General features: G+C 57.8%; 1 protein-coding gene across 1 annotated transcript in view; it reads right to left on the bottom strand.

Annotated features, from left to right (window-relative positions):
* Positions 1-13,502, bottom strand: part of EPHA2 (EPH receptor A2) — a 33,219-nt gene extending 19,717 nt beyond the window's left edge. The window contains exons 1-3 of the mRNA XM_033228226.1: positions 13,199-13,502; positions 8,340-8,407; positions 5,477-6,146 (exon numbers count right to left, since the gene is read on the bottom strand). Of these exons, the coding sequence (XP_033084117.1) occupies positions 5,477-6,146; positions 8,340-8,407; positions 13,199-13,454 (994 nt within the window). The 5' untranslated portion in view covers positions 13,455-13,502. The remainder of the gene's footprint in view (positions 1-5,476; positions 6,147-8,339; positions 8,408-13,198) is intronic.
* Between the last annotated feature and the right edge of the window lie 338 nt (positions 13,503-13,840).

Here is a 13,840-nt window from a genome sequence, read left to right as displayed (position 1 = left end):
TGGATGGATGGATGGATGTGGAGGATGGACAGATGAATGGACAAGTGGATGGGTGGGTTGGTGGGTGGACAGGTGGATGAGTGGATGGATGGATGGATGAGGGATGGATAGGTAGGTGGGTGGGTGGAGGGGTGGATGGATGGATGGGTGAGGGGATGGGTGGAGGGGTGGATGGATGGATGGGTGAGGGGATGGTGGAGGGGTGGATGGATGGATGGGTGAGGGGATGGGTGGAGGGGTGGATGGATGGATGGGTGGAGGGGGTATGAGTGGGTGGATGGATGGACAGATGACTGGACAAGTGGATGGGTAGTTTGGTGGGTTGGCAGGTAGATGAGTGAATGGATGGATGGATGGATGGTGGATGGAAGAGTGAGTGGGAGAGAGAATGGGTGGCAAACCTACCATGTACACATGAAATATGCACTCTAGGGCCAGAGAAGTGAGCAGTTTCAGCGCCCAGAGAGACACTGTGGAGAAGGTCCACCAGGATGCCTACCTGCCTTGCACAAGAGCCTAACTTTGGCACACCTGTGGCACACCTGTGGAGAGCTGTTCTGGCCCTGGTTGTCTGGCAGGCCTGGGCCACTCCGAGCAGGAGAACTGGGGCACAGTGGCTGCACCTCCGGCTATACCCTGGTTTTTCCAGTTCCTGATGCCCGCCCCTCAGGTGGCAGCATGAGGTGACTCAGGGACAGACGCCCTTATCGTGACGCAAGTCCAGCCCCCAATGGAGCCCCTCATCCCAAGGCACAGCCACCTCCCAGGCTGGCAGTGGCAAGGTTGTGAGGTCAAGAGGTCATGGTGGCAATTCACCTAGGGCTAGTCACCGCCCAAGCCAGCCCCAGCAGGCAACCGCAGGAACCACCTTGGCCCAAGGATGTGGAGCTTGGACTTTGTCTCTGGGCCCTGACAGACGGCAAATGGTGACCTATGGGTTACTGACCCATCAAATAAGGGAGCTGACAACCTCAGGCCCTGGTGGCTTCTTGCTCCCAGCAGGCCCTGTCGTCCCTGCAGAAGGGGGGCTGCCCTCAGGGCCCGATGGCTGCCAGCACTCTGTCCCTTTCACACACACCCTAAGAAGCTATCTGCAGGCACATTCCTCCACCATTGATAAGCACCGCTCCCCACCTCAGCCCCCGCCTCCCGCTCCCGTCCTGCCACCAGCCTTTCATCTTCTGTTTGCTTTCCCTCGCCTCCTTCCTTCCGTTCTGGGGACCCACTTACCTCCAGGAGGGAGAGAGGGAGGGTGAGAGGGAGGGAGAAGCCGGTGTCCGCCCAGCGGAGCTGCCAGCACCTAGCTTTGCCCCCATTGTGAGTTGAGGGTGGGGCAGACAGGGCACAGAGGTGAGAGACACCATGGGGGGCTGGAGGGGCTGCCACCGTGGTCCCACCTCTGTAGGCCAGAAGAAACATCACAGAAATAAGGCCTGGTGGGACTTCCCAAGGAGGAGACAAGCCTGCGAGCCACAGTCAGCAGCTCCCAGAGTCCCCCACCTGGGGAACCACCCATGCTGTGATGAAACAGGAATCCTGCCACAGCCCCCGCCACAGCCCGAGACCACCCTGTCTAAAGACCGCCTTCACCATAGCCATACCCTGGCCAGGGGACTCCTCCCTGTCAGCTTTGGACCTTAGGCCACTTGGGCTGCAAGCAGTGGGACCTCTCCTCACCACACTTGAGTCACACAGTCAATAGCTTCCCCGGGGTTCAGACTGAGCCCCAGTGGGAAACCACAGGAGGGAAGCTCAGATCACCAGGTTGGCAGCGTCCTTCAGGGCCACAGGTCCAGCCCACTCATTTTACAGATTGGGGTGGGACCCCGAGGGGACCTGCTATGGTCATACAGCCCGTGGGTGGAAGGACACACATCAGGGGCAACTGCCTTCCTGTGCCAGGCTCCCGTTCTCTTGGTGACTGTTCACTGCTTCTTCTCTGGACCTCAGTTTCCTCATCTGTAAAATGGGGATCAAGTCCTCATCCTCTCTGGGTTGTGTGTGAAGAAAGAAGAAAGCCCTGATTATGAGATGTCCAACACGGTGCCTGGAATGGGGTGTCCCTGTGAACTGGGGGATCGTGAAACAGTAGGGAGGGGATATCCCCAAGGGGCTGGGCCCCTTGAGGGAGCAGGAGCCTCTCAGGAGGGAATCTCCAAACCCCCACAACCCCAGCTTTGGCCTCCCAGCTGTTCAGCTGAGCCGCTGGCCAAGACCGCTGGCCACCTGCTCACCTGGCCAGCGGTCCCCAGGGCTGAGGCGCCAGCAGGGGCCCCGCCAGCTCAGCTGCTGAAGCCAGCACAGGAAGCGGAGACAGGGAGACAAAGCAGCCCCCAGGGACAGTGGTCAGCCCGAGTGACTCCACTGTCCGTCCCCGCAGGCAGGGCCGGAGGCGGGGCGGGGGAACCAAGGGAAGCTGGCTCATTCCTGACATAGTTCACGGGAGCGCTCCGGGCAGCGTGCCCACCTGCCGCACACAGCACCTGGGAGGTGCCTCCCTTCCTCTGTCCACTTAACTCTTTCCTGAGCTCCAGGCTTCCTGGGGAAAGAACCCTGAGGAGAAACGGACAAGCTGGGAATAACCTAGACAAGGTGCCAGGTGACCTCAGGGTGCCCCGCCTTGCTCTGGGTCTGGTTTGTCACCAGCAGGAGCCCTAGTGAAAGAATCTGGGTCTCCAGGCCTGGGGAGGGTCCGGCAGGGAGGGCAGACCCTGTGCCTCCCTCTGATTCTCCCTCAATGTGCCCAGCAGTACCCTCTCCAGGACTCCTGCCTCCAACAGAGCCCCCAACCCCTGCAATAGACCCTGCCATGCCCAGGGCTGGCCAGAGAGCCTGCCCCAGGGCCAGGAGCTGAGTCAGGGATTCCAAAGGAACTGGTCACTTCCCGCCCTGTTTCCTGACCCATCCTGCAGCCTGGGCACCGCTGCGCCGCCTGGATTCAGATCCTGATGCAGCCACATCCTAGCTGTGTGACTTCAGGCAAGCCTCTTTACCTCTCTGAACCTCAGTTTCCTCATCTATCAAATGGGATTGATCACAGTCCCTGCTGCACAGAAAGGCAATGTGGATTCCACTCGCACGTCTGATAAAGTGCTTGCTTGGCTCAGCACCTGCCCCTCCAACGGCTCCTGTATATGGTAGCGACTGTCATCACTTCCCGCGGCAGCATGGCCAGGGGCTGCTGAGAAAAGTCTAGAGGCATAAAGAGGAGCCAGCTGGGCGTTCCTGGCATCTCACGCACCGGCACCCATCCACACTGAAAGGAATTTTGGTGGGAGGACCCTGAGGAGGAACAATCCGGCAATAGGTGACTAGCGATTGACAGGGTCCCACCAACTAAGTAGGAAATTTCCCTCTTGGAAACTTGTCCTCCTGCTGGGCTGATCTTCCAACAGGGGACTGCTCGGCTCTCTGCAAACAAAATCTGCCAGAACCCTGACCCCCCACCTCTAGAGGAGGGAAGGCTGCTCTCCTTCCTGGAGAGACACCCCCACCCCAACCGTCCTCTTATCTCTGTGGGGCCTGTCTCCCCAGCCTGTGGAAAGTTTTCAGCTGCCCCTCACCCCCACCCCCGCATTCTTGTGCGAGGATGTCATGTAGGAGGAGCCTGCTCGCCCCACTGGGCTGCCTCGTCCGGGGCCCCCCCAACCCGCAGTCATTGTCTGAAACTGGGAGTGTGCATTCGAGGTCACCAAAAGCAGGGGCCGCTTGGGGAAGTGGGGCTCACTCAGCAGAGGGGAGCTGGGAAGACAAGGGGGCAATGGGATGGGCCGGAGCAGAACCTACACCACAGGCTTACGGCCAGAAAGGCTCGTAGGGAACTTCTCATCCGGGGTTTACAGACCGTGTTAAGTAAGGTTCTGAGGACTTGCTTTGGGAGGCAAGTGGGGCCTATCACAAAGGGCTTCAAGGTCCTCCAACCTTTCAACCCCCTCCAGGGCTGCAGGATCCATGGCTAGAAAACAAGCATAAAGTCTGCTGGTGCTGTTGAACTTTCTCATTTGACTCAAAGGAAACCCAAGGCCAGAGATGAGGGGGGATTTAGCCGAGGTGTGTGCATTGCAGCCACTAAACCTCCAATTCCTTAATGTCCCGCTTATCTCAGCAAAGAAGATGCCAGAGAGAGGGGATGAGCCAGCCCTCCAAAGGTCCGCCTGCATTCCACAAATGCTCTGCCTCATGGCAATTTCCAGAAAAAGTCACCCATTGAAAATCCACATTGCTGTGGAGATTTCCGCTGTGCCACACCACGCCACAGCTTCCTCCATGTGAACTCACTAATGCCCAAGCCTCATTCCCCAAGGAGAGTCTGATTTAATCGGCCCTTTTCTGGGCCCAGTGTGTCACCTATAGAGGCCCCAATGGAAAACCAATAGAGGCCCCAATGGGAAGTTTGTGGCCCTGGGGAGATTCAGACAAGAAAGGCAGACCCTTGGCCCCCCTCCAACCTCTCCCTCAACAAAAGCATTTCCCAAAAGCTCCGCTGGTGATCCTGAAATGCGGCCAGGGGATGTGCACCCCGGGTCCAACTCAGTCACTTCTATGTACAAAAGAGGAGTTTGAGGCTAAGTACCTTGCTTAAGGCCACATAGTGAGTTGATAACAGACATGGAACTCGCTCCTGGTACTCCACCATGGGACCACAGTGCCACTGCACAGGAGCTACTTAGTATACATTCGTGGGATGAATCAAAAATAACAGCCACATTTAAAAGTACTTACGTGGCAGGCACTGACCTAAGCACTTTACTATTAAGTCATTTGATTATCACAGCCACCCTACGAGATAGACGCTATGATCATCTCCGTTTTACAGATGAGGAAATTCAGGCACAGAGAGGTCAAGGAAATGGCCTAAAGCCACACAGCTAAAAATGTAGACCTGGGATTTGAACACAGCCATTCTTGTTCTAGAGTCAACAGTCATAAAATCCACATTCTACTGTTTCTGAATTCATTAATTTTTTTTTTTTTTTTCCAGACAAGAGTTTCACTCTGTCACCCCAGGCTGGAGAATAGTGGTGCGATCTCAGCTCACTGCATCCTCCACCGCCCAGGTTCAAGCAATTGATTCTGGTGCTTCAGCCTCACAAGTAGCTGGGATTACAGGTGCACGCCACCACACCCAGCTAATTTTTGTGTTTTCAGTAGAGACAGGGTTTCACTATGTTGCCCAGGCTGGTCTCAAACTCCTGGACTTAAGTGATCCACCCACCTCAGCCTTCCAAAGTGCTGGGATTACAGGCATGAGCCACCGTGCCCAGCCACAATTCATTCATTCTTAATGAATGAGTTAATCCAGCCTTAATAAGGAAACTGATGTCTGGGAAGGATCTATAATTTCCACTAACAGAACTAATGTGTGTCAAAGCAGGGATGAGCCAAGATCCCACGATTCCAAAGCTAAAGACCAGAACCCCGGAATGCAGCCTGTCACTCCAGAACCCCTTCCCTGCCACTCAGAACCGTCACTCACCCTGGCAGGCATCCTCCACTTTCTCGTAGCCTGCCTGGCACAGGCACTGCCCAATGGGCACCAGCCATTCGCCATCCACTGCACAGTGCATACGGGGCTCTTCACCCCCTGGTGGCACCACAGCATGGTCCACACAGGTGCCGGCCACAGTGGCCAGGGAGGGTGCATCAGAGCCGGCGATGGTCTCAGGAAAGCGGGCCAGGCCCTGCAGCAGCTCGGGGCACTTCTTGTAGTAGACACGGACGGAGAGCAGCGCCACACAGGCACCAATATCCTGGAAGGCCAGGTAGAAGCCTTTGCGGGTGAGCGGCCCTACAGAGCGCTCCTCTACGTTCAGTTTCACGTGGCGTGCCTCGAAGTCGCTGCTGACGGTGATCTCATCGGGCGCAATGGTGTCAATCTTGGTGAACAGGCGCTTCTGGAAGTTGGTGCCATAGTCCAGGTCCGACTCGGCATAGTAGAGGTTGAAAGTCTCCTTGCAGGAGCTGGCGCCGCCAGGGAAGCTGTTGCAGTCACGCACAGTAAACTTGAGTTCAATGAAGATGCGCTCGGCCTCTCCTCGGTACACCCAGTTGGTGCGGAGCCAGTTGTCCTGGTCGCCAGACATCACGTTGCACACGGAGTACATGTAGATCGGCATGTCATTCATGATGTTTTGCATCAGGTCCCACTGTGAGGGGAAGACACAGGTTAGCGTGCACAGGTGCCTAGGGAAACTGAGGCCCAGGTGGCAGAGTGGGGCACTAGGAAGACATTTTCTGGTACGTGCTCTCCCGGTTCTAAAGTGAAGGAAACTGAGGCCTGGGGCCGGTAGGGGATGTATCCATAAGTGGCTGAGCCAGAATCTGGCCCCTGGTCTCTCTCTCACATGTCTGGAAGCTGAACCTCTCTATTAGACTGTGAGCCTGAGGGCGGAGTCCGGGGCTCCATGTGACCTCAGGTGGGTTATGCTCTCTAAGCCGCAATTTCCTCATCTATACAATAGGAGCAAGACCCCCTACCTCGCAGAATTGCTGTGAGGATAAAGGACAGAATATCTACACTGGCCGAGCACAGTGCTTGGCACAAGGTAATAGGCATATGGGCCGATAGTATGATTATTGTTACTGTTAGTATTATTCAACGCACACGCATGTGTGTTGACAAGCACAGGAGTGGCATTAAGTCAAAAACAATGGATGAGAGGGCCGGGCGCAGTGGCGCAAGCCTGTAATCCCAGTACTTTGGGAGGCCGAGATGGACGGATCACGAGGTCAGGAGATCTAGACCATCCTGGCTAACACGGTGAAACCCCGTCTCTACTAAAAAATACAAAAAAACGAGCCGGGCGAGGTGGCGGGCGCCTGTAGTCCCAGCTACTCGGGAGGCTGAGGCAGGAGAATGGCGTAAACCCGGGAGGCGGAGCTTGCAGTGAGCTGAGATCCGGTCACTGCACTCCAGCCTGGGTGACAGAGCGAGACTCCGTCTCAAAAAAAAATAAAATAAAATAAAAATAAATAAAAATAAAATAAAACAGAAAACAATGGATGATCCCCTCCATCATTTAGAATCTGGCTTTGGAGGAGATCAACACATTCCTCCCTCCCTGGATCACAACTCAGCCTTCTCTGGAAAGAATTCCCAGGTTAAGCCACAGTTGGGCCAAGTGCCCCCTGCCACCCAGCTCCCACAGTTGCCCATGTTCCCCTTGCCCTGTACCCCTTGCCATTTACCAAGATGCACTTGGTACAGCACATGCGGACACCTACATCTGGGCTCCCACACGAGATTCTGAGCTCCTTGGCCAGGGTCTGCATCTAATTCACCTGTGTCCCTAGAGCCTGCCTGAGACAGAGTAGGTGCTCAGGGAAGCGTTTATTGAATGAATGAACAAAAGAATGGATGAAAGCACAGGGGAGGAGGAGAGAGGCCCAGGCTATACTGTGGGACATTGGCCAAGGCCCTACATGCCCTTGGGCCTCAGTTTCCCACTCTGTATAATGCCTGGGTTGTATTAGGTGACCCATGTTCCCTCCCAGCTAGACTTCCAGGATCCTAGGAACCTGCTCAGGGCTACACCCCAGCCAAGCCTGCCCAGAGCTAGGGTGACTAGGGACAAGAACCCGACTCATGCAGATCTGGCCAGCTGTGGGGACTATTCCAAGTAGCCCCTGGGAGACAGTCCCCTCTCTCAGCTCAGGGCCCCAGGACGAACTCAGCAAGGGCCCACTGTATAGAGAGGGAAACAAGGCCCCGAGAGCCGCAGCATCTTCCCCAAGATCACACAGCAGACACACACAGCTGGGGGGAAAACCTCCAGCCCCTGCCCCCATTCCTGGTCACATCAGGACAGCATAGGCGGGAAGACCTGGGTGAGAATGAGGCAGAGAAATGCAGCCCCCTACAGGAAGGGGAAACAACAGCTGGAGGTGGGAAAGGGGCGGGCAGGAAGGAACTTGATCAGGTTTTCCTGTTCCCTGTCTCTTCTTCACCTCTCACCTCCTGGGCTGAGATCTCAAGACAGGGGACACCTTTAACCCCTTCCCTCCCAAGAGGTGGATGGGGGGTGTCAGAGATCCCTCTGACTGTCAGCCTTTCTGAAACATGGAAGGCCCAGCTCCACTAGGGCCTTCTCTGTCTCCCCAGTTCCCCCCACCTTTCAGGCTTACACCCACCGCCCCCAGTACCTTCCCATGCCCATCTAGCCCTGGCCTGGGCCGGCTGCCTCTGAGTCTGGTGTGAGAAGCTGGACCTTGAGCCGGAGACCTGGCTGAGCTGCTGAATTGAAGCCATGTCCCATGCTCCCTGGGCCTCAGTTTCTCCATCTCTACAGGGGACCAGCAGCCCCATTCCCACACCCCTCCCCACCCGAAGGCTTACGTACTCCTTTGCCATACGGGTGTGTGAGCCAGCCGAGCTCCCCTCCAGCTGCAGCAAAGTCCAGCAGTACCACTGAAAGAGAGAAGGGAGATGGGGTGAGCCTGGGGGTGTCTTCAGGAGTCAGACCATGGCAGAAAAGGTGAGGATCCCTCCAGGAATCCCAACTCTTAGACAGAGAGAGACCCCACCACACAGGGTCACCATATCCAAGAAAACTATCCCTTGACTCATGAGGGAAACAGGCCCAGAAAAGGGATGGAACCCAGCTGAAGCCACACAGCAGGTTGGGGTCAGGACTGGGCTTCTTGTCTCCCAGGCACAGGATTCCAGCCATGCTGCCCTCCTCCGTTAGTCCCCAGCTGGGCAGAGCAGGCCAGGGAGCTCAGCCCGGCAGGAGAACAGCAGCTGGGCAGAGAGCTTGACTGAGCAGGGTATTAAATGACACCACACCACCCCGTCTGCTTCCTTGAACAAGGCCCTTCGGCAGCACTTCACATGCATGTGGGCCTTGGGGACACTGGTGTCTGTTTCTGCCACATTCCCCCCAGCAGGAAACACACCAACCCCACTCAGGTCATGTAGCACACACATATGCACCTATATGTACACATGCATCTTGTGGCACTCCAAGAAGAGAGTCCTGTTAACAGGTGGGAACAGCTCCAGGGTGGAGGAGGGAAGGGGGTATCTGGAAACCGATCTTCTCACCACAAAAGCCACAGAGCAGGCAGGATAAATCCCTGAACCCATAGGGCCCCTAAGAGGGGCCCAAAGATACAGCTGGCGAGTTCCCCTCCCTGGGAAAGTCACTCCCACCATCCCTGCCTCTCACATCCTGACCACTGCCCTGCCAGGGGTGCCAGAGTTTCCTGGGGAATCAGGGATGAAAGCGCTTGTAGGGGACAGTCTAGGCCCAGAGGGACCAGGTGTCAGGACCATCCTGTTCCCAGAGAGGCAACTGGAGCCTGGCGGAGGGATGCACTCCCAGGGGCTTCCCTAGACCAGTCCTGCCCTTGGGTACCTCCCACTGATCCACCCCAGGTTCTCCGCCAGGCTCAGAGGCCATAGCCAAAACCTAACACCCTAGGTACTGCCCCCGCTCCATTTCCAAGTAAAGTCCAGGTAGCTGCCAATAAGTGTTACCCTCCCTAGAGGGTAAGGAGATTGGAAAAACTGAGGCACAGAACCTACGCAAGATGGATTCAGAGGGTAAAGCCCTAAGGTGGGGGTAAAGAAACCAAGTCAATGCTTCCTTTGGGCCCTGGAGCATGAGGGATCTGCCTCAGAAGCCCCATTCCTCAAGGCCAAGACCGGAGAAGGACTCAAAGGGTGGACAGAGCTCCAGGCAGGCTGGGAGCAGGGATGGACTGGTTTGGGGAGATGGGAGCTGGGCTCTGAGGGTGGTCTTGGAAACCCCTTCCTGAAGTGACATGACCCTCCTACCTGGGCTGAAGGTCCCAGGCTGGGGAGTGAAATGCTGCCACCCCCACTACTGACCGGGCCAAACCTCTCTAAGAAGGGTCAGGCAGCCCAGACAGGCAAGAGGAAATCCAATGTGGCACCGGCCCCATGGCAGAGGCTGTGGGGGATAGGGGAGGGTGGCTGGGGCAGCGAGGTGGGCAGGGGCAGGGATTTGTTCAGACATGCCCAGGGCCGGGGCTTTGAAACTCACTAACCCCACTAGTAAATGGAATGTTCCAGCTACACAGGAAGGAATCTGGAGGCTCCTGATTTCAGCTGGGTGGGTAGGACAAAGGTTCCTCACAGTCCTGCAGCCCCCCCTCAGATTGACAGGAGGCTGAAGTCTGTGCCCAAGTGAGAGGGCTCACCGCTACCAGGCTTCTGAAGGGTTAACCTGGCATGGAGGGCCCTCCCTTTCCAGCCTAGGCCTGGCTCTAGAAGTAGCACAGGGCTCAATCAGAGAAGAAAAGAAGCCCTCACACAGGAAGAAGCCCCCCCAGCCCCGGGTTTCCAACCCCGGCCCCCTCCCAGGGAAATTCCCTCAAACCAACCACCAGGAACAGGAGGCGCCCAGCGCTGGGTCCCTCCGCCCTGACGCGGGCGCGGCTCTTTCCCCAGGTTCTTCCAGGGACAGAGGCTCCCACTTCCCTGGAAAGGGTGGGAGCCTGGGAGCCCCTCAGCTGCCCCAGACGGCTTCCTGGAGAGGCTTAGGCTAAGCAGGGCTTATCCATGAGCCCTCTATCCCCTTACCTTCCCATTTCTGTGGGGAAAAAAAGTAAAAAACACCTCCTTCTTTGCCATGAGTTCCATCGTAAGTGCCATCTTTGTGGGTCCATGTTGCTCCACAGTTTCTTCCACAAATGCAGGACTACCACCCACTGCCCTGTGGTTCCCTCCCTGCTCCCCCCATTCCTCTCTAACCAAGACTAGCTGAGCCCTATAGGAAGCGGGGAGGTGGGGGCTCTGGGGAAAACATGAAAGAAAAGGGGAAGGGGACAGAGGGCAGACTGGGCCCCAGCAGAACCAGAAACCAAGGGCTTTCTGGCACTCTCCAGCCCTCTTCCCATCAGCAGCACCCCAGCTCAGCACCCCCTGCCACCCACCCAGGCCTCTGTCCAGCTATGCCAGGAAATCTACCATGACACCAACCATAAGGCAGGCAGGGCCTTGGCTCCAGCAGCCGAGAAGCGGGATGCTTAGGTCTGGTTCTCTGTTCAGAGGTCCCTGGTTGGCAAGGACTTGGGCCTCCCTCAGTTTCCCCATTTGTAAAAAAGAGGGCAGATTCAGTAGCTGTTGACGACCTAACAGGAGCCACGTGGGCAACCAAGTACAGCCTAGGGGCAAGGGGGCAAGAAAGAAGTCCAAAGCAGCCTGGGGGTAGGTGAAAAAGGCACCTGTGTCCTCCTGCCTGCCCCCTAAGGCACCCCCAGGCCGTCACATCACATCCAGCCTGGTTCCCAGGAACTGAAACCAGCAGTTGCCAGCTGGGCCATCATGCCCACGCCCACCTAGGCACACTTCTCTAGGGAGTCTTTCAAGGGGACTCAGAGTCGAAGCAAAAATGTACCCCTACCCCAGTGCAATACACAAGCCTTTCCCCGTGCATCCCATGGGGTGTGGGGGTGGGGTTTAATCACAGGCTAGGGAGAGGTGGACGCAGGGGACAAGAACAAGGCAGCTCCAGGCTTCCAGGCCAGCTCGGGGCTGCAGCAGCAAAGCACCCGCCTAATCCCCCATTCCCCATGGGCAGCCGAGGAGAAAGGCCTGTAGTGATTCCAGCTGTCTCTCCCCTTCTCTCCAACCACAGTCCCTCAGGAAGGGGGAGGACCAAACGTTGGTGGGGCGGATATTGAGGGTGGCAGAAATCCCTACCATGAGCGCCTCCTGCAACCAGAGGTCCCAGTTGAGACCCGGGTCCTGTTGATAGTGGCCAACACCTGCCACTGCACAACGGCTCCAGATCTGGCCTCTTTCTTCTCCCAACATGGAACAGCAAAACCTTCAAACCCAGATTGGGAGGCAGAAAAAGAAGGAAACAGGCCGGGCACGGTGGCTCATGCCGATAATCCCAGCACTTTGGGAGGCCGAGGCGGGTGGATCACCTGAGGTCAGGAGTTCAGGATCAGCCTGGCCAACACGGTGAAACCTTGTCTCTACTAAAAAACACAAAAATTAGCCGGGCGTGGTGGCAGGCGCCTGTAATCCCAGCTACTCAGGAGGCTGAGACAGGAGAATAGCTTGAACCCGGGAGGTGGAGGTTGCAGTGAGCCGAGATTGCCCCATTGCACTCCAGTCTGGGCAAGAGCGAAACTCCGTCTCAAAAAAAAAAAAAAGAAAAAAGAAAAAAGAAAAAAGGAACTTCTCACCCGGCTTCCCCCTTGTGGAGCCTGCGGAAACCTCGCTCTGCCCAGGCAGGCGGGGAAACCTTGCCCTCACTGTTGGAAATTGAAGCTGGCCTCGGCTGGGTAGACAGGAAGGTCCTCGGCCAGGGCAGGAGCCCCCATCCTCACCGCGACCTTAGCGGAGGGACAACACCCCCACCACACACCCGCCGCGCCATGAGCAAAGTCTTCGGCCCCTCACCCTGCGCGGCTCCGGGAACACTGGGGCGGGGGTGGATGATTCAGTCCCCCACCCCCGGGTGTCCTGACTCCCTGGTGGCCCTGGGCTGACAGCTCCAAACGTAGGGAGGCCGCGCCCCCACCTGCCGCATTTCCTCGTTCTGAGTCACCCTTGCTCAGAACGCTTGACTTTGGGACTTCCTGTCCGCACTCGCTGTCCCTAACCTGCCCCGGGAGCCCGGGAGTGCGGCTTGGGAAGGAGGGAAAGGAGTGTGTGAGCAGGGATTGGCCCGAACCTTCCTCCACGCTCTCCCCCAGGACTGGAGGTGAAGGGGGGCATGGAGAAAATCTCAGGGAACAGGGGCTTCGCCAGGGGGCTCCCGTCCGCCCGAGCCCCCTCCTCAAACTGCAAGGCCTGCACAGTATGCCTTCTCCGCAAAACCCCGGCAAGTGGGTTAGTGAATTCAGGTCACTAAGAAGCTGAGCCCGCGGAAAGCCTCCCAAACACCCCCTTCTCTAGGGGACTCCCCACGCCCCCCGCCGGGACCCGTTCCCGAAGCCGCCGCCTGGACTGCAACCGCGTGGCCTGCGCCGCGTCCTCTTCTCCGCAGCCTCCGAGGCCCGTGCGACCAAGTTGAAACCCCTTATTCTCCGGAGCCCCTATGACCCCGGTTGGGGGCCAGGGCTCGCCTCCATCGCAGCCCGTGCACCCTCGGGACTCCAGCTCGCCGGGACTGGGCGGCACCAGGTCGGTTTCCAAAGTTGCGCGGGTGAAGACGCGCCGGGCCCTGGGGGGCACTGGGGCCCGGGGGCCAGGGGTCCAGACGCCGCGCGCACTCACCTTCCTTGCCCTGCGCTGCCGCGGCCGCCGCCAGCGCACAGCCCCACAGCAGGGCGAAGCAGGCGCGGGCTGCCCAGAGCTCCATGCCGCGCTCCTCGCTCTCGGTCCGATTCCCCGAGCCCGGCTCCCGCACACCCGCACGCCTGCACGCCGGCCTCGGTGTCCGCTGCCGCCCGCCAACCCGCGCGCAACTTCTGCCCCTCCTGCCCCGAGTCCTTAATGGAAGTTGGGTGAGAACCGACTCCTGTTCATTCATGCCCCGCGTGACGTCACCGAGGCCACGCCCTCAGGAATGTCTTTAAAGGGGCCGGGCTGGCACCCGGAGGAGAGGGAGGGGAAGTCCGAAGGGGTTTGGAGGAGGATCCTGTGGCCCTCTGGACTCGCGGGCTCTTCGCGGGCTCTCTGCAGGCCCTCCAGAATTTGAGCGTCTCAAAGCGCCAGCGCCCCTACGGGTTAGTCCCCAGGGATCTCTGAGCCTGGGATCCTCGTTGCAAACGTGGAATGGTTTTGCGCTGAGCCATACCCATTCTGTCCTTCACCTCTGAGACAGAGCTCAATGCGACTGAGCTCAACGCTGGCCTGAAGGCCTGAGCTGAAATGGATTGGGGGTCCAGTAAGCAGTTGCCTCCTAAGCAGCAGGGC

Source organism: Trachypithecus francoisi, unplaced genomic scaffold (assembly GCF_009764315.1).
Source record: "Trachypithecus francoisi isolate TF-2019V2 unplaced genomic scaffold, Tfra_2.0 Lachesis_group12, whole genome shotgun sequence".
In the NCBI taxonomy this organism is placed as follows: domain Eukaryota; kingdom Metazoa; phylum Chordata; class Mammalia; order Primates; family Cercopithecidae; genus Trachypithecus; species Trachypithecus francoisi.
This window is presented reverse-complemented; position numbering and strand designations above follow the sequence as displayed.